The 18,423-nt window shown below is 42.1% G+C and overlaps 1 protein-coding gene across 5 annotated transcripts in view; it reads left to right on the top strand.

Annotated features, from left to right (window-relative positions):
• Positions 1-18,423, top strand: part of HEATR5A (HEAT repeat containing 5A) — a 127,623-nt gene that overhangs the window by 43,790 nt on the left and 65,410 nt on the right. For all 5 annotated transcript variants that reach the window (XM_054025149.1, XM_054025152.1, XM_054025151.1 and 2 more), the window contains 4 exons: positions 3,682-3,781; positions 5,170-5,279; positions 16,803-16,966; positions 17,065-17,240. In XM_054025149.1, coding sequence (XP_053881124.1) covers positions 3,682-3,781; positions 5,170-5,279; positions 16,803-16,966; positions 17,065-17,240 — 550 coding nt within the window. The remainder of the gene's footprint in view (positions 1-3,681; positions 3,782-5,169; positions 5,280-16,802; positions 16,967-17,064; positions 17,241-18,423) is intronic.

Genomic DNA, 18,423 nt, shown 5'->3' with positions numbered 1-18,423 from the left:
TCTCATCCTTATGTGTTATATTTCCAAAACAACAACCTATTTAATAACTGTTGCTAATCTTTTTATTATTTTGTATTTATGTTGCAATAACGCCTAATGGCCTCAATCAGGTTGGACCCTGTTATCCCAGGTACTTTACGAATATCTGATAAATGATAGTCTCTTCCCCAAATAGCTTATACTCTACAAGACAAGATATAATAGGTGGATGAAATAAACGTGGGCTAGGTTGGGGTGGGGAGGATGGGGTAACAAATATAATGGGGCGGTTGCACTTCTTAGCCAGGGAGTAGCAGGGTTCACAACTCACCACCTGCCTACCTTTTATCAGGTTACAGTTTTCTACACACATTATTAAAGATTAGGGCTGTCAAGCAATTAAAAAAATTAATCACGATTAATCACATGATTAAAATAATCGTGATTAATCATGCAAGTAATCGCACTGTTAATAATAGAATACCATTTATTTAAATATTTTTGGATGTTTTTTACATTTTCAAATATATTGATTTCAATTACAACACAGAATACAAAATGTACAGTGCTCACTTTATATTTATTTTTGATTACAAGTATTTGCACTGTAAAAAAACAAAAGAAATAGTATTTTCAGTTCACCTAATATAAGTACTGTAGTGCAATCTCTTTATCGTGAAAGTTGAACTTACAGATGTAGACTTATGTACAAAAAATAACTGCATTCAAAAATAAAACAATGTAAAATTTTAGAGCCTGCAAGTCCACTCAGTTCTACGTCTTGTTCAGCCAATCACTCAGACAAACAAGTTTGTTTACATTTACAGGAGATAATGCTGCCCGCTTTTTGTTTACAATGTCACCTGAAAGTGAGAACAGGCGTTCGCATGGCACTGTTGTAGCCGGCATTGCAAGATATTTATGTGCCAGAGGCACTAAAAATTCCTATGTCCCTTCATGCTTCAGCCACCATTCTAGGGGACGTGTGTCCATGCTGATGACGGGTTCTGCTCAATAACAATCCAAAGCAGTGCGAACCGATGCATGTTCTTTTTCATTATCTGAGTCAGATGCCACCAGCAGAAGGTTGATTTTCTTTTTTGGTGGTTCGAGTTCTGTAGTTTCTGCATTGGAGTGTTGCTCTTTTACGACTTCTGAAAGCTTGCTCCACACCTCAGACCTCTGAGATTTTGGAAGGCACTTCAGATTCTTAAACCTTGGGGCAAGTACTGTAGCTATCTTTAGAAATCTCATATTGGTACCTTCTTTGCGTTTTGTGAAATCTGCAGGGAAAGTGTTCTTAAAATGAACAACATGTTCTGGGTCATCATCCAAGACTGCAATAACATGAAATATATGACAGAATGAAGAACAGGAGTACTTGTGGCACCTTAGAGACTAACAAATAGGTGCCACAAGTACTCCTGTTCTTCTTTTTGCGGATACAGACTAACACGGCTGTTACTCTGAAATATGACAGAATGTGGGTAAAACAAAGCAGGGGACATACAATTCTCCCCCAAGGAATTCAGTCACAAATTTAATTAACGCATTATTTTTTTAAGGAGTGTCATCAGCATGGAAGCATGTCCTCTGGAATGGTGGCCGAAGCATGAAGGGACATACAAATGTTTCGCATATCTGGCACGTAAATACCTTGCAATGCTGACTACAAAAGTGCCATGCAAATGCCTGTTCTCACTTTCTGGTGACATTGTAGATAAGAAGAGGACAGCATTATCTCCTCTAAATGTAAACAAACTTGTTCGCCTGAGCAATTGGCTGAACAAGAAGTAGGACTGAGTGGACTTCTTGCCCCGAAGTTTAACATTGTTTGTTTCCTTTTTGAGTGCAGTTATGTAACAAAAAATCTACGTTTGTAAGCTGCACTTTTACAACAAAGAGATTGGGCTACAGTACTTGTATGAGGTGAATTGAAATACTATTTCTTTTATCATTTTTACAGTGCAAATATTTGTAATAAAAAAATATACACTTTGATTTAAATTACAACACACAATACAATATATATGAAAATATAGAAAAACACCCAAAATATTTAATACATTTCAGTTGGTATTCTATTGTTTAACAGTGCGATTAAAACTATGATTAATTGCGATTAATTTTTTTGAGTTAATCATGTGCATTAACTGCGATTAATCGACAGTCTTATTAAAGAGAGACATTTTGAAGAAGAATTTGGTGGTGGCTATACAGATTTTGTCTGGGAGTTTCTTCTACTTGAAAGTCATGGGAGAAACAATGCAAGTTCTTGTCAGAGAAGTGGAGAAGTCGGGTGATTGAGGCTATCATTGGCAGCAGAGCAAAGGCGAGGAATGATAAATAATGAGTGATAAGTTGAATCGGTAGATTTGGACCAGTGCTTTAAAAGTGCAGCAGGTCAAAATAACCTGCAGGCCCAGGGTATAAAAATTCTAAGAGGTGAGCCTGTATTGCTATGGCGTGCACATTTTTAATACCATCTGTTTGCTTTTCCCTCTTACCCACCTCGTGGGAACAAGAAGCAGGTGGAGCTCTCTTTCCCACCCCCACCCCAACCCTCCCCACTTCCCAAAGGTGAGTCTGGGAGATGAAAAACCCCAAGGTGAGACTGGGAAGCAGAACAGATAGGGTCTGGAGAGGGCAAAACAGGTATGGAGATAGAACAGATGGGGGACTGCAGAGAGGAAAACTGATGGGGGAGCTGGAGGATCAGAATTAATTGCTAGACAGGGGGATGGGCAGATGTGGGGATGGCGAAAGCCCCCTTATTTCAGACTACTTTAACGCTAGTTAGGACTATGTTGAGAAAGTGACAGCAAGAAGTTTGTGTTTGATGCCGTGGGAAAAGGAGGCAGTGGAGGGAAGGACTTACAGGGAATGCTGATGTAGTCCAAATGGCAAGCCAGGAAGATTATCTTAGTGGCTGCATTTTGAATGAACTTGAAGGGGGACAAGGTTGCAGGCATCAAGGACATAGAGGCGGAGATAACAGAAGGCAACACATGAAATTATCAGATTTGGACAAGATTTTTAGTGGTATGGGCACAGAGAAGAGGTTAGATCTTGGAAATGTTGTGCAAGATGAAGCTATAAGATACAGATATAGCCTGGGAGATGTGTGTTCTTGATTGGATTTTATTCATGTCCTTTAAAAATGTTTTCCCAGAACAAAATATTATTTGTTTGTAAGCCTACTTAATTAGCTGCTTTGCTTCAAATAAAATTAATTAAAAAAATTAATATTGCAAAATGATATAGCTAAATAGTGAATGAGAATCTTTGGTAATACACATTGACTGGGGAAGAAGCTATTTACTTTAGTATTTAAAATTCTAATATATTGGACATTTTTCTCTCTCTAGTCAAACTTGATGCAGGTGTAAAAAAGAATTTTTGAAAGTGACTTGGTCAGTTAGAAAGGCCTTGTCTACTCTAGAAAGGGATTTCCAGTTATCACCACCCCCAGTGAAGATGCAGCTTATGCTGCCAAAATAAGTGGCCTGACTGTTAGAGGTGCTAAAAATGTGCAGTTTCCATTTTAATCATTTTTTTTCCTATTTGTCTTTAAAATCCTAGATCAATAGTGCTATAAGTATTTTCTCTATTTGCTTCATTTTGAAATGAGCCATGAGATAATTGGGTGTAATTTTCAGTTAAATAAATTCTACTAAGTTACTATCCATTTCTTTTTTTTAGCTATCAAAACCTTTGTTTCCTATTGTGGTGGTCTTCTTACTGATGAAGTTATTCAGAGACTACTTCCTCCCCTCCCATGTGCTGTTGATTTATTGACACGGTAAATGCATCATTAAGTTTTTAAATAAAACTAAGCTGTAATTTTTTGTTAGAAAGTGCTATAGAATATTCCTCTGGTATCTTCCTGATATAATGGATTGTTTAGACAGATCAATAGACTTTTAAAGTAGTATCTTACAGAGTACAAAAGCTACAGCAGTGATGTAAATAAACTGGTACAGTACTATGGGCTTGCCTTCACTGCACTGGTAGCTCAAGCTATAATTCAAGTTGTGCGCCTAAATTGACTCATGTACACACACACAAATTTCTAGCTCATGTTATTTGGTGTTTTAAGATCAAGCTAGTTGGCCCATTGTGGGTGAGGGTTAGGGCTGTAGGGTTAGAAGTTGAAGTTCCAATACAGCTGATGCTGGAGCTAATAATGCAGTGGGAATGCAGCAACTCAAGTTACAATTACTCTTCAGTGGCTAATCCAGTTACTCAGATGCTAATCAAATCACTGTGTGTAGCTTGAGTGTTTCTCACTGTGGTCACTCATGGTCTCACTCAAGCTAGGCTAGCTCCAGTTACTCAAGATAACTGTTGTAATGAGGACAAGTAGAGCCCTACAAATTTGCAGATATCTACAGATCATTTTTGCAGAGCGGATGCAGATACAAATTTTGTATCTGCACGGGGCTCTAAAGACAAGCCCTGTGTCTTGTGTGTTGCATGTCATGCTAAGAAACAGAACATGAAATAACTTTTTTTTTTGTTAATTTTTATCAGACACCATGTTTGTCTGCAGTATTTTTATTGTTTTTCCAATCAAGTACAACACTAATAGTGACATTTTCCTGTTTATGCACATACCTCAATAACATTTTTGTGTGCTCATTATACACATAGCGGGATAGTATTTATGTGTGCATCTGTTCCATTTTGTAAAACAAATATATACACAGTGTAAAATTAATCTAGAGACAGAAATGGTTTATAAACGGACACTTTTTGTATTTATGCTATTTTTCAACATCGAAGTTGTTCTTTTCCCCTCCTTTTTGTTCAGTATTTTAACTATTCTGTCACTCTAAAACATTAATCTTTTGGATGTCAGCTAGACCATGGTGGGACAAAACTACAAAAATGTTAACTGCAAGAAAGACATGTAAAGTACAATACAATATAAAAGCTTATATATGTCTATAATAGTGCATGAAAATGCAGCTTGGGAATAGGAAACCAGGGTTTTATGAGTTAATAGAAATGTAAGCTGCTTGTTGGTATGCTGGCATTGCAAATTAGGCAGCATCTTTAATGTATGTAGGCTCAAGGGTAGTGAATATGAATTTCAGTACAAATTAAAGCAAATCTGTAATGGAAAATTGTTACATAACCCTTTATCTCTCTTTAACATATGTTATGTGTTTTCTGTATTTTTTCAAGGCTCCCTTCAATACATAAAATGTATGGAAATGCTTTAAAAACACCATCAATGATTTACAGGCACAGACTTTATGAATTATTGGCTTTATTGCCCCCAAAGACTTATGAAGGTATGTATTTTCTTACCAAGAAATACACTTTTAAGTGAAAAATACTAAGGGTTCATTTGTGAGTTTTCACTTTAATAACAAATTTACAGCTAGCAAGATTTGTTTTCATCTTTTTTTCTGAAATGACCATCCAAGTTCACATTTCACGGGATTGCATTGAAGCCACTCTGTTTTCAGTTTACTGTTTGCAACACACTTAAATGTTTATGATCACCCTTTCCTTCTTTTAGAAAGCCAGAATTTTGTCCTGAATTTCTAGAAAATTGAAGATAGGCAACCTTTATCATTTTAATTTAACATTCGAGTTTACTCACTCTGATAGGAATCACTGAAAAGTAAAATTAGTAAATCCAGGAGGAATAATTGCAGTATAAACAAATTGCACATCTATTACAATAGGTTTAATTTACTTTGAATTACTCTGACTAGACCATTACATTACAAATATATTAATCTGGGCCTTGTAGATTGCTGGAGCTAAATTTTACCTCAAATGTGTAATAGCAAAGTCTTAAAACAGACTGACTCTTCCATAGCAAGTCATAATTAGCAGCATTTTAACCTGATAAAGGTCAATAATAGCTTGAATAGCTTAGTACTAGATTGCTCATTTTAATAAATTCAGTTGAAACTTCTATCTTTGAATTATTTCTGTTGTGTGTAGGGTTCTTGTGGTTTTTTTTTTTTTTTAATGCTACCATTAACTTAGTTTGCAACAGAATTAAGTGTGGAAAGTACACACATTCATTGTAACAGTCGTTTAGTGACCTGGAAGGTAGAGCTGGAGTGTTTGGCAACTGAGAGCTGGAGAGTGGGACATTTCTCCAGGGCAGAGGAGAGCATTCACCTCCCGGCCATCTGCATTTTGCTGTGACCTCAAAATCCTGAAGGGATTTCTCACCTTAATATCATCTTCTCCATCGAGCGGTACCAGCTAACCAAACTTTTAGAAGGATAAATCATCATCATCTCGTTCTTATACTGGAGACATAGTATAATACACAATTGTGAATGGAGTTAAAAAGACAAAAGATGAGCTACTTATTTCCCTTTTCATTATTTTTACTGAAGGAGCAAAGTTTTATAGAATTAAAATTTTATTTTTCTTTGTAATATTTGGGGATTATTTAACGCAACTGAAAAATAGGCAATGTAATAGCATCTGGCATGTTTAGGTCTGAACAGAGTGATGCAAGCGCAGTGCCCACCCCACGTTGATGTTGCAGCGATCTAGAACTAACAAACACAACGCATCAAAAGACATATTCAAATCAATAGTCACATTGCTAAAGACACTGCAAACAGCCTGAAACCTATTATGTCTTGAGCTCATGCAGAAGAAATATATAAAAGTAATTCTTCCTGACAGTTGTTGTCCTAAAGCTGTTCATCCACTTGGAACACAATAATATGGGAATATAAAGGTTAGGATATGGAGTAGTTTATTTTCAAAGTCCTTTGGTTTTTAATACAGTTAACTATATTTTTATCTAATGAAGCACAATATGTTTTACGGAGAAGCTAACTACAGAGACACTTTTCTTTCTGATAGAGAAAAATCTATAATATCTCTCTGCAAATGCTGCTTGTTTAATATTTCCAATGCTGCTTGTTTAATATTTCCTGATAGAAATGTTAGAGGTTTTTTTTTTTTTTTTAAATTAAATAGATCTGAAAACAATGTGATTGTGTAATGTATAATGTTTTCTGGATAAACCAGTTTTATATGTTGGAAAGTCCTGGGTGATATTTTACTTCAGTTTTGCATTGTGTTGCTTTTTTCGTGGGTCAGGCAAGCACGAAGGATGAAACTTGTAGCAATTCATAGTTTCCTTTTTGTTTTTTTATATTTCTGTATATTTTGTATGGTCTGAAAACAATACTTTTTGTCAAGCAGCCCATAATGGCACTTCTTGTCCTCCTTTTTATGCTTCCTATGTAGTGCTGTCTAAACCAGTTGTGAAATGGGAGGCATTCATTCAGTTCTGGTTTTTCTTAACGAGACAAAGATGAACACTTAGAAATAGATCAACCTTATCGCCTCTCTTTCAATTTTCAGTTGTTCTGCATTGGTATAATATTGTTTAAAAGACAATACCTGGACAGGTGGTTGGGGCTAGAAAATGCAAGGTAGCCCTTTGAAAGGTGATTTGAAAAAAATTATTAAAGAATTGGGCTTATGGCAGTGTTTCTCAAACTGGGGTCGCCGCTTGTGTAGGGAAAGCCCCTGGCAGGCCGGGCCAGTTTGTTTACCTGTCCCGTCCGCAGGTCCGGCCAATCGCGGCTCCCACTGGCCGCTGTTCGCCGCTGCAGACCAATGGAAGCTGCTGGAAGCTGCGTCCAGTACAGCACACCCCAGTTTGAGAAACACTGACTTATGGTGCTGGTTTTTTATTTTTTGTTTTTGCTTTTTATATCTGAACTTCCCTGGTTATATTGAAGATCTTCTGTGTCTCTCAGAATCTGTATATTGTGAGTGTAAGCCTTAATTGAAAGTGGGGAGGTTTTCATTCTTTGTTAACAAATATGGCATTTATCCAGAATGTTAATTAGTCACTGAAGTTTATATATGTAGAAGCAGGGGTGAATTAATAAAGGCCTAGGTGGTAGGGACAAGTGGGGAACAGGATCAAAAAGTCAAATGTATGTGCCTTCCCATTGTGGCTGGTCCACATAGAGGATAACAGTCTACTGCTGCTGCCAGTTACGCTAAAGGTCCCAATCATACTAATGAACTATGTAGGCATCAATATAGTTCCACATGATGGAGTTTTTCTCAGTTTGCTTTTTTAAAAACTTAAAGTTCAATGCCACTGAATGAGTAATAACTGTAGTGATCATTTAATTAAAGATTGTATCATTACGGTTGCACAGGAAAACATATTTCCTAATTTTTGCATGTTTGACTTTGCAACTCTAATGTTCTCTTAAATTGGGGGAGGGCTGTTTGTAATATCTGTTACTCCTGGGGAATTCTGTGCCACTGCATGCATACAGAATTCATGCAGATTTCTTTGTTTCCACGCAAAAAAAATGACTTCTGACAGGGAAGCAAAGAGATGCCGCAAGAGCCATCACACACACCCCTCCCCAGCAGTGCAGGCACATTGTTTTGGGTGCCTGGAACAGCTGGCTGAGAGGTAAATCACCGTGGGGGTGGGGCTGGGGCTCCTACCCTGCACTGGGCTCAGCTGCTAGTCCCTGCTGGGCTGGGAAGGATGGGATTTCCTCTTCCCATGCAAGGAGCAGTGGGGGCCGGATCAGACCCACTCCTAGAAACCTTCCACAGCTTCAGGAAGCTCCACCCCCTCCCACACATTTCCTTCCCCCATCGCTCCTCAGCTGTGGGGGGAGGGGTCCATGTACAGGTAGCTACTCTCCTGTCTGACCAACCCCCGTGCATCTTGACCGAGCCATACCCAGACAGCCTCACCCCCTGCATCTGGAGACCCATCCCGCATCCAGATTCCCCCTCTGGATCCCCACCCCTGCACCCAGACCAGCCCCCCACACTCAGACCCCCACCCCACTAAGCCTCACTCTCCCAGCACCTGGATACTCCTACTAAGCCCCCCATTGAACCTCATCCCCCACACACACCCAAACCACCCCTAGTGAGCCCCAACCACCTTCACCTGGACCCCTCTGCAGAGTCCTATTCCCACTGCATCTGGAACCCCTCAACGAGCCCCTGTGCATCCAGATCCCCCACATTCAGACCCCCTACCAAGCCACCTGCACCCAGATTGCCCCACACAGAACCCTCTCACCCCACACCTGGATTCCCTCCACACTTGGATCCTGCCGGGCTGAGCCTGTCTCCGCACACCTGGTTCAGGGTTCAGGGCTGAGTGTGCATGCGAGACTGTCCCTCTCACTTGCTACCTTGGTGCATCTGGCATGGACGGGCAGGGCCCTGGGGTGTTTCTGGGGTAGGCCCAGCCCTTGCATTTGTCACAGTCGGGTGAAGCTTCACTGAGCCCATGTCCTGGGGAGCGGGGGGTGGGAGGGGCCTACAGGGTGATTTTCCCACCTCTGTGCAGCCTGTGGCCCGTGCTCCTCACTACCATGTGTGGCAAACCCAGGACAAACAGCTAGAAAGGGGGGTGGGGGGTAGTAATCAGTCCCAGGAGGTTAAAAAGGCCTCTCCCAAGCCACTGAGGAGAGAGAACCAGGGGGAAATATGGTTCAGCTGGGCAAGGGGTTACCAGGGAACTAATTAGGTTCAGCTGGCTCCAACTGCTTGGAACCTTTTTAAACCCTCCCTGGCGTGGAAGGGGGTGGGGGGAGAGAGTGAGAGAACCAGGGAAGCTGCTAGTAAGCTAGGAGCAGCAAGGCTCTGAACCCTTCCTGCAAGGAAGGCCGCACTCTGTCCCCAGAAGGGAAGCTAAACAAGCACAAGGGACTGACTGAGGGAAGGAATAGCCAGACCCTGTGCTACCTACAAGGATTTGCTTTGCCCAAGCCTGTGTCTCCAAGGCTAAAAAGGACTGAGTCTGCTGAGGAGAAGAAGGTACTTTGCCACACATGCTGGAGCTTCCACATTTATTTATTGACAAAATATGCAGATTTCTGCAGAATTTTAATATTTTTGGTGCACAATTTTTATTTTTTTGGCACAGAATTCCCTCAGGAGTAATCTGTATAAGGTGTGTGTGGGATAGTGTTTGTCAACACAGTAGCTGTAATGGACATAATTCTGGCTTTACACCAGAAAATTTATCCTAAATCATACTCTTATAGTGGTGACACTTGGATAGCTTAAAATATGCTGACTCTAAATACTTCATGCCATTGTGCTTTATGTACAGTGAGGCAAGGACCTGTCTAAAGGTTAATCTGATAAAATGAAGAAAATTAATTTAATACCCTAAAGGTTAAATTACTGATCAAAATATCATTATACTACTTGCTGCTGTAGTCTATTCATGCTCTGCTTGATGAGCGCAAACTCCTGAAATATGAGGGTATATACCAGGGGTCGGCAACGTTTGGCATGCGGCTCGCCAGGGTAAGCACCCTGGCAGGCCGGGCTAGTTTATTTACCTGCTGACGTGGCAGGTTCGGCCGATCGCGGCCCCCAGGTTTGCTGTCCTGGGAATGGGGGCGGTGATAAGCAGCACGGGCGAGCGATGTGCTGGCCGCGGCTTCCTGCCGCCCCCATTGGCCCGGGACGGCGAACCGCGGCCAGTGGGGGCCGCGATCGGCCGAACCTGCCGCCTCAGCCTTGGAAGACTGTTCTAGAACTTCACTCCTCTAATACACCTCTACCTCGATATAATGCTGTCCTCGGGAGCCAAAAAATCTTACTGCGTTATAGGTGAAACCGTGTTATATTGAACTTGCTTTGATCCACCGGAGTGCGCAGCCCCGCCCCCCCGGAGCACTGCTTTACCGTGTTATATCCGAATTCGTGTTATATTGGGTGGCGTTACATTGAGGTAGCGATGTAGTTAGAAACCTTCACCTAATTTCAAGCCTAAATGTTGATGGCCAGTTTATATCCATTTGTTCTTGTGTCTGCACTGGCACTTAACTTAAATAACTCCTCTCCCTCCCTGCTATTTATCCATCTGTGTATTTATAGAGAGCAATCACATCTCCTCTCAGCCTTCATTTGGTTAGGCCAGGGGTGGCCAACCTGAGCCTGAGAAGGAGCCAGAATTTCCCAATGTACATTTCCAAAGAGCCACAGTAATACTTCAGCAGCCCCCATCAGCATACACACACCCCACTCCCAGAGCCTCCCACCCACTGGCAGCACCGCCAATCAGCGCCTCCTCCTCCCTGCTCGCTCCTCATGATCAGCTGTTCTGTGGCGTGCAGGAGGCTCTGAGGGGGAGTGGGGAGGAGCAAGGGCACAGTAGGCTCAGGGGAGGGGGCAGGAAGGGGTGGAGTGGAGCAGGGCCTATGGCAGAGCCAGGGGTTGAGCAGTGAGCATCCCCCAGTACATTGGAAAATTGGTGCCTGTAGCTTCAACCCCGGAGTCGGTGCCTATACAAGGAGCCACATATTAAACTTCTGAAGAGCCGCATGTGGCTCCGGAGCCACAGGTTGGCCACCCCTGGGTTAGGCTAAACAAGCCACACTCTTTGAGTCTCTTCTCATAAGGCAGGTTTTCCACTCTTCTGATCATCTTAATATCCCTTCTCTGCACCTGTTCCAGTTTGAATTAATCTTTCTTAAATATGAGACACCAGAATTGCACACAGTATTCCAGATGAGGTCTCACCAGTGCCTTGTATAATTGTATTAACACTTCCCTATTTCTACTGGAAATACCTCACCTGATGATCCTAGGATTTCATTAGTGTCACATTGGCGGCTCATAGGATCAACCAGTACACCCAGGCTTTTCTCCTCGGTCGCTTCCAGCTGATATATCACTAATTTATAGCAAAAATTCTTGTTGTTAGTCCCTAAGTGCATGGCCTTGCGCTTTGCACTATTAAATTTCATTCCATTTCCATTACTTCAGTTTTCAAGGTTCTTCAGTTCTTCTAGTGTGATATTCCGGCCCTCCTTTGTATGGGCAAAACCTCCCAACTTTGTATTATTCACAGATTTTATTAGAGCACACCCACTTTTTGTGCCAAAGGCATGCATGAAAATGTTAAATAAAATTGGTCCCAAGACCTATCCCTGAGGAACTGTGCTAGTAATCTCCTTCCAGCCTGATAGTTCACCTTTCAGTATGACCCATTGTAGCCTCCCCTTTAACTAGTTCGTTATCCACCTTTCAATTCTCATATTACCCCTCATCTTTTCCAATTTACTAATAATTTCCCATGTGGAATTGTATCAAATGCTTTTCTGAAATCAAGGTAGATTAGATCTATTGCGTTTCTTTTGTCTAAAAAGTTAGTTATCTTCTCAAAGAAAGAGATCAGGTTGGTCTAGCATGATCTATCTTTCGTAAAACCGTGTTGTATTTTATCTCAATTACTGTTTACTGCTGTGTCCTTAACTACTTTCTTTTTCAAAATTGGTTTCACGATCTTACATGCAATTGAGGTCAAACTAACAGGCTTTTAGTTTCCCAGATCATTTCCCCCCCTTTTCTTAAAAACTGGAGAATTGCTAATACCTGTCATAGGGTATAACCCCCAAGTTTATGGATTCATTAAAAATCTGTGATACTGGGCTTTCAATTTCATGTGCCAGTTCCTTTAATAGTCTTGGATGGAGATTATCTGGCCTTCCAATTTGGTCCCATTAAGCTGTTTGAGTTTGACTTTCACATCAGATGTGGTAATTTTGACTTCCATATCTTCATTTCCATTGGCCACCGTGACAGTACCCCTAAGCTCATGACCCTTATTAATAACTGAGGCAAAGTATTCATTTAGGTGTTAAACCTAGATCAGCGGTTCTCAAACTGTGGGTCAGAACCCCAAAGTGGGTCGAACCCCGTTTTAATGGGGTCGCCCGGGCTGGTGTTTAGACTTGCTGGGGTGTGGGGCCGAAGCCAAAGCCCGAGCTGCATCCCCGGGGCCGAAGCACAAAGACTTCAGCCCTGGGGATTACAGCTCAGGTTACAGGCTTGCCGTACAGGGCTGAAGCCCTTGAGCTTGGGCGCCTCCTCCTCTCCCCTGTCCCCCGCCTGGGATGGTAGGGCTTGGACTTTTGGCCAATCCTGATCCCCCCCTACGTGGGGCGACGGGGCTCAGGCTTCAGTCCGCCTTCCTGGGGTTGTATAGTAATTTTTGTTGTCAGAAGGGGATCGCAGTGCAATGAAGTTTGAGAATCCCTGACCTAAATTATTTTTAACCTCCACCCCAGCCTCACTGCTTAGCAGTCCCACTTTTTCTTTCCTTGGTTTTGTTGTTGTTGTTGTTTTGTTTTTTGGTATTTATATCGCTATAGAAACATTTACTATTGATTTTAATTTCTTTTGCAGGGTTTTGGCAGTTCTCACTTTTTCCCTACATTTTCTGACCTCTGAGAGGTAGCTTTCCTTGCCAGTTCTTCCCATCTTTCATTCCTTGTAGGCTATCTGCTTTCTCTTAGGCTTTGGCTACACTTGCGAGTTACAGCGCAATAAAGCAGCCCTGGGCGCCCTAGCTCACTGCCTGTCCACACTGGCAAGGCACGTAGAGCGCTCTGACTCTGCAGCTACACCGCTGCTGGTACTTCACCTCGGCAAGTAGAATCACATTTGCTGCCCCCCTGCTGGAGCGCCGCAGCGCCAGTGTGAACAAGGTGTTGCGTTACTGCGCTGTGATCAGCCTCCGGAAACGTCCCATAATCCCCTTAAGTGAAGTGGCCACTCTTGTCTTTGTTGTGAAATCGGCTGCAGGAATGCAGAAATGCCCTTTCAAAGCTCCGTTTGGGAGAAGCTGGCTGCTTATCAGCTCTGAGAAAAAGCAAACATTTACTGTTTGCTTTGAGTGAATGAGAGAGAGGTGGGGTGGGAGAGAGGGGGGTCTAAACTTACAATACCGCATGCTGACACACTCTCAGCCCCCCAAAAACCCACTCTCTTTCCCCCCACATACACACAACACAATCCCTGTCACACTCCACCCCACCCCCATTTGAAAAGCGTGTTGCAGTCACTTGCAGGCTGGGATAGCTGTCCGTAATGCACCGCTCCCAACACTCTTTTGAAATCAAGGACCCTAGTTGCAGATACATTTTTGTTCATCCTTCCAGTTAGCTTGAGCTGAATTAGCTCATGATCACTTGAACCAAGGTAGTCCCCTACAACCAGCTCTTCTATGAGGTCCTCACTACTCACGGATGTTTTTGTTTTGTTTTGTTTTGTTTGTTTGTTTGTTTGTTTTTGGTGTATTAAATCTGGTCAAGACAAGCCACGGCATTCTTATTAACAATTTTCTAGGCATGATGATCTCCAGGAAATTGAGTCATTTTGCAGTCCTCAACAGTGTGGGTCATGGTTTGTGGCTGCACACATTGACATAGTGAACTGTCTCTAAAACACTGCAGCACAGATTCCATCTCCGGTACAAAACCAATTGAGAAGGCTCCATTGCCTTCCTGGTAAATAAAACCCAGGTTGATGTGGAGTAGGGGCCCAGATAAGATGATTATTTGTCACTTTCTCTGTGGATCAGTGAAGCTCTATCATAAATCCCTCACCCAGTAAACTTACCCACAATGGGCATCATGAGAGCAAATGACCATGTGGTGAATTAAACAACTCTTTAGTTAATGGTAGATGTGACATATCATGCAATTTCATCACAATCTTTGCTACGCTTTCCTCTCTCCGAACTGGGTGGAGCAATATTGCAGAGAACTGGTAAGCATGGTAGAGGAGTAGATTTAAGTTTGTCTGAAATAATACGCATGGTGAAATTAAGTTGTACATTGATAATCCTTGTGTGAGACAAGCGAGTCCATACTAGAGTGCAGTACTCCGCCACTCACCAATACCAAACCTAAAATGGCATCACCTCTTTTAGGTTTGGTGACAGTTTGGTGAAGAAATCTGTTAGCTATCATATCCAGGAAAATCTAGGCCCTATTATTATTGGTAGCACTTGTCCTCCAATCTATATCTGGGAAGTTAATCTCACATAATCACACAATTCCCAGTACTATTTATTTCATTAAAAACATTAAAGAGGTCTCTATTGATATCCAAATCAGATCCTGGGGGTCTGTAGCATATCTCAAGTACTATCCGAGGAGAGCCACTGGTAGCTTTCTTCCCCAAAGTGATTTTGACCCAAACAAACTCTGTTTTATCCATTCCATCCCTTCTGATATCTTTACAATCTACCTCATAATTAATATACAATGTTCCTCCACCACCTTTACCTTTATTTCTGTTTTTCCTGAACAGCACATATCCTTCAATACCTGTATTTCAGTCATGATCTGTGTTCCCTGTAAGCTGTGCACTTGAGCAGCCACGCAGAAGAGATTTAAGTGCTGCCCCGCTGATTAGGAGAGCGTGCACAGCCGGCAGCATGTGTTCAGGTTCCCCTCCCCCCACGTTGCGCCATCCTGCAGCTGCTCCTGGGACCATCCTGCTGGCTGTGCGGGGCGCGGAGGGGAGGAGGATCTGATGTTAGGGTCTTCCTCCCCCCCCCATGTACCCCATCTCTGCAGAGTAGGGCAGAGGGGACACAGCCTGACTCAGGACTCAAGCTGCTGCGGGGAAGGGTGAGTGGCTGAGTGCCTTTCTGAGAGACAGTGCAGTGTTTCTGAGATTTCCCCATCAGCCAACTCACACAATCTCTGTCTGTTTGTTTCTCTCTCCCCCTCCCATTGCCCATGTTCCCCATCTCCGCTGAGCGGGAGAGGGGAGACAACAGGGCTCAGGACAGACCAGGAGAGCTTTCAGTGAGTGTCTTAAAGAGACAGCACAGAGCGTCTCTCAGAAACTTTCCCAGCAGCCAGCACACTCACTGTGTGTATGTGTGTCTGTCTGTCTGTCTCTCTCACTTACTCACACTCACTCTCTGTGTCAAACACACACATTGTCTCTATCACACACAGTCATTCTACTGCAGAGATCCCCAAACTGTGGGGCACGCCCCCCCTAAGTGGGCACAGAGGAACATTCAGGGTGGCATGGCTGGGGCCTGTGCCAGCTCCCACCGGGGGCATGGAGGGGGCACTACCCAGCTCTGCTCATGGCCATGGCCCTGGCCCCAGCTGCCAGCCCCGCACCTGGGGTCCTGGCCCCAGCCATTGGTCCTGGCCCCTGGCTGAGGCTCCACGCCTGCCCTCTGCTGTGGCCCCAGCCTCAGCCCCCTTATCCCTATCCACATCCCCTTTATCCCTATCCACATCCCCCCCTCCCAGAGCCCCACTCCTGGCCTGGGGGGGGGAGCGGTGAACAGGGATAAGGGGTGAGTGCGAGGTAGAGAGTTTGGGGACTACTGTGTTACTGCCAGTATCACCTACCTAACTGTTAGCTTCATTGGTATTGGCACTGTTTTTCCTCTTAATGTCCATTCTCCTCCTCACTGCTCTTCCTTTCTCCATTGCTTCTATTGTGTCTCTTCATTTTCTTCTCCCAGTCAATACAGGGTGAGTATTTTAAGTAACATCTAATTCCCAGATATTTTAATTTATATTTGGACATGTAATGTATCCCACGCTAACTTGGCACTAACTTCTAGAAAATTGATAGGAGAAATTGATCTCTCTTCATGGACTTGCATTTGTCTATCTACACAAGCCTGGCTAACTGCTCTGTTGCCCACCAAGTAACTTGTATTGAAGAATAATGGTTTGGAGTCACTTGAAAAGGATGCATTTTATTCTATTTAGCCTTATATAAAAACTAAGACCCTCAATCTCACAACTTCTTGTGTGCAGATGGATTGGTTTGCCCACATCGAGCTCCAGTGAAGTCAGTGGTTCTCCATGTGAATGCAGTAGTCTGTCACACACAAGAAGTTGCAGCATTGGGGGTCTTAGGAAATATTTTAGATTGTAAATCAGCTTTTCTGTATAAATGCCTTGTTCACAAAACTGCAAGTGGTCAAGTAATTAATCACTATTTTGAATAAAAGTTATTTTCTTTGTCCCTATAATTTGCAGGAAAATTCTGTGCTATTCTCAAGGAGCTAGTGGCTGACTTCACTGCCACTGATAACCAAATGGCTGCCTCTACGTTCTTGCTTCCACCTCTCTGTCACCAGGATGATCTTCTTTTACTTGGTCCTTTCTTGCAAGAGACTGACCACAGATTTATTGAAGAGCAGGTATTTGCAGTACTAGTATGACAATTAGTTAACAGTAGGGTTAGCAGTGATTTGTGACTTAGTCAGGAAATGTTACTGTCATATTTTTGCCTTTGCAGCTCCTCTTAGGTAGCAATATAGCTGGAGGAAGCCTGGAGTATGACCCTTACTCAATTTATGAGAAAGCTGCAGAAGGTGATTCAGTGCCTAAACCTCTACCTCCCGCACTATCTGTTATCAGTGCTGCAGTCCGTCTCTTTGGAGTTATATTTTCCCATGTAGCAGAATCTCAAAGGTAAAGTATTTACTTAAATTCACCATTAGTTAAACAGAGCCTAAAGAGAGTTAGTATGTTTAAAATATTATTACAATGTAGACTAAAGGTATGTGAATATAGAAGGTATGAATTATGAAGGGAATTTTCATGAGCTAAAAAGATAGATTTATGGCTGGAAGTTAATGTACAGTCTGAAAATGTCAGCTCTCAGTCTGCAGTTACTGATATTGATGAAAAGAAAGAACCAGTAAAATGGACCATTATATTGCATAGACAAGATGGGCAATGTAATATCTTTTATTGGACCAGCTTATGTTGGTGAAAGAGACAAGTTTTCAAGTTTACACAGAGTTCTTCGGGTCTGGGAAAGGTTCTCAATGTCACTGTTACATAGCACGTGAATGAGATATAATGTTAATAAGTTTTCCATCCATGTTTAATTGACGGAGAAAGTATTATAAAATGTCTTAAGAGGACAATTCTTAATCCCTGTTTTCTTTCCATGCTTAGTACACCTCTACCTCGATATAACGCTGTCCTCAGGAGCCAAAAAACCTTACCGCGTTATAGGTGAAACCGCGTTATATTGAACTTGCTTTGATCCACCGGAGTGCGCAGCCCCCCCCCCCCCCCCCCCCGGAGCACTGCTTTACCGCGTTATATCTGAATTCGTGTTATATCGGGTCACGTTATATTGAGGTAGCGGTGTAGTAGTCTGTTAATACTGAACGTTGTACATTAACAGTTCTTTTTCCAGATAAATATAAAATTTGTCTTGAGAGGATTTTATTGCATACTAATTGTTATAAGGACTCTTGAACATCAGGGGGAAAAGGGTGGGAAAATCACAGTAAAATATAATCCTCTATACTTGACAATGACAGGCTAAAAATATTTTTAAGACCAGAATTAGAAAAGTAATAAGGAAAACAAAGTAATTTGAAAAGTCTTAAAAGAAACAAGAATACATATCCTAAAACTGTAATTTGCAACCACAAGGGAACATAACGGAAGCAACAAAGCTTTGTTCTGTTTTTTAAAAAGTTGTTTTGATTTAGCTTTATGATAGTATTGATTGTTGAATGATGAAAAACATCAACACTTTTTTGTGTTGTTGGTCATTCTCCATTTTTTTAAATACAAAAATATAACAATAAAATATTTACTTAGAATATATAAGATTTGATTCAGGATAAATGGT

This window comes from Malaclemys terrapin, chromosome 4 (assembly GCF_027887155.1).
Source record: "Malaclemys terrapin pileata isolate rMalTer1 chromosome 4, rMalTer1.hap1, whole genome shotgun sequence".
Classification (NCBI taxonomy): domain Eukaryota; kingdom Metazoa; phylum Chordata; order Testudines; family Emydidae; genus Malaclemys; species Malaclemys terrapin.
The sequence above is the reverse complement of the archived record's forward strand: the minus strand, read 5'-3'. Positions and strand labels throughout refer to the sequence as shown.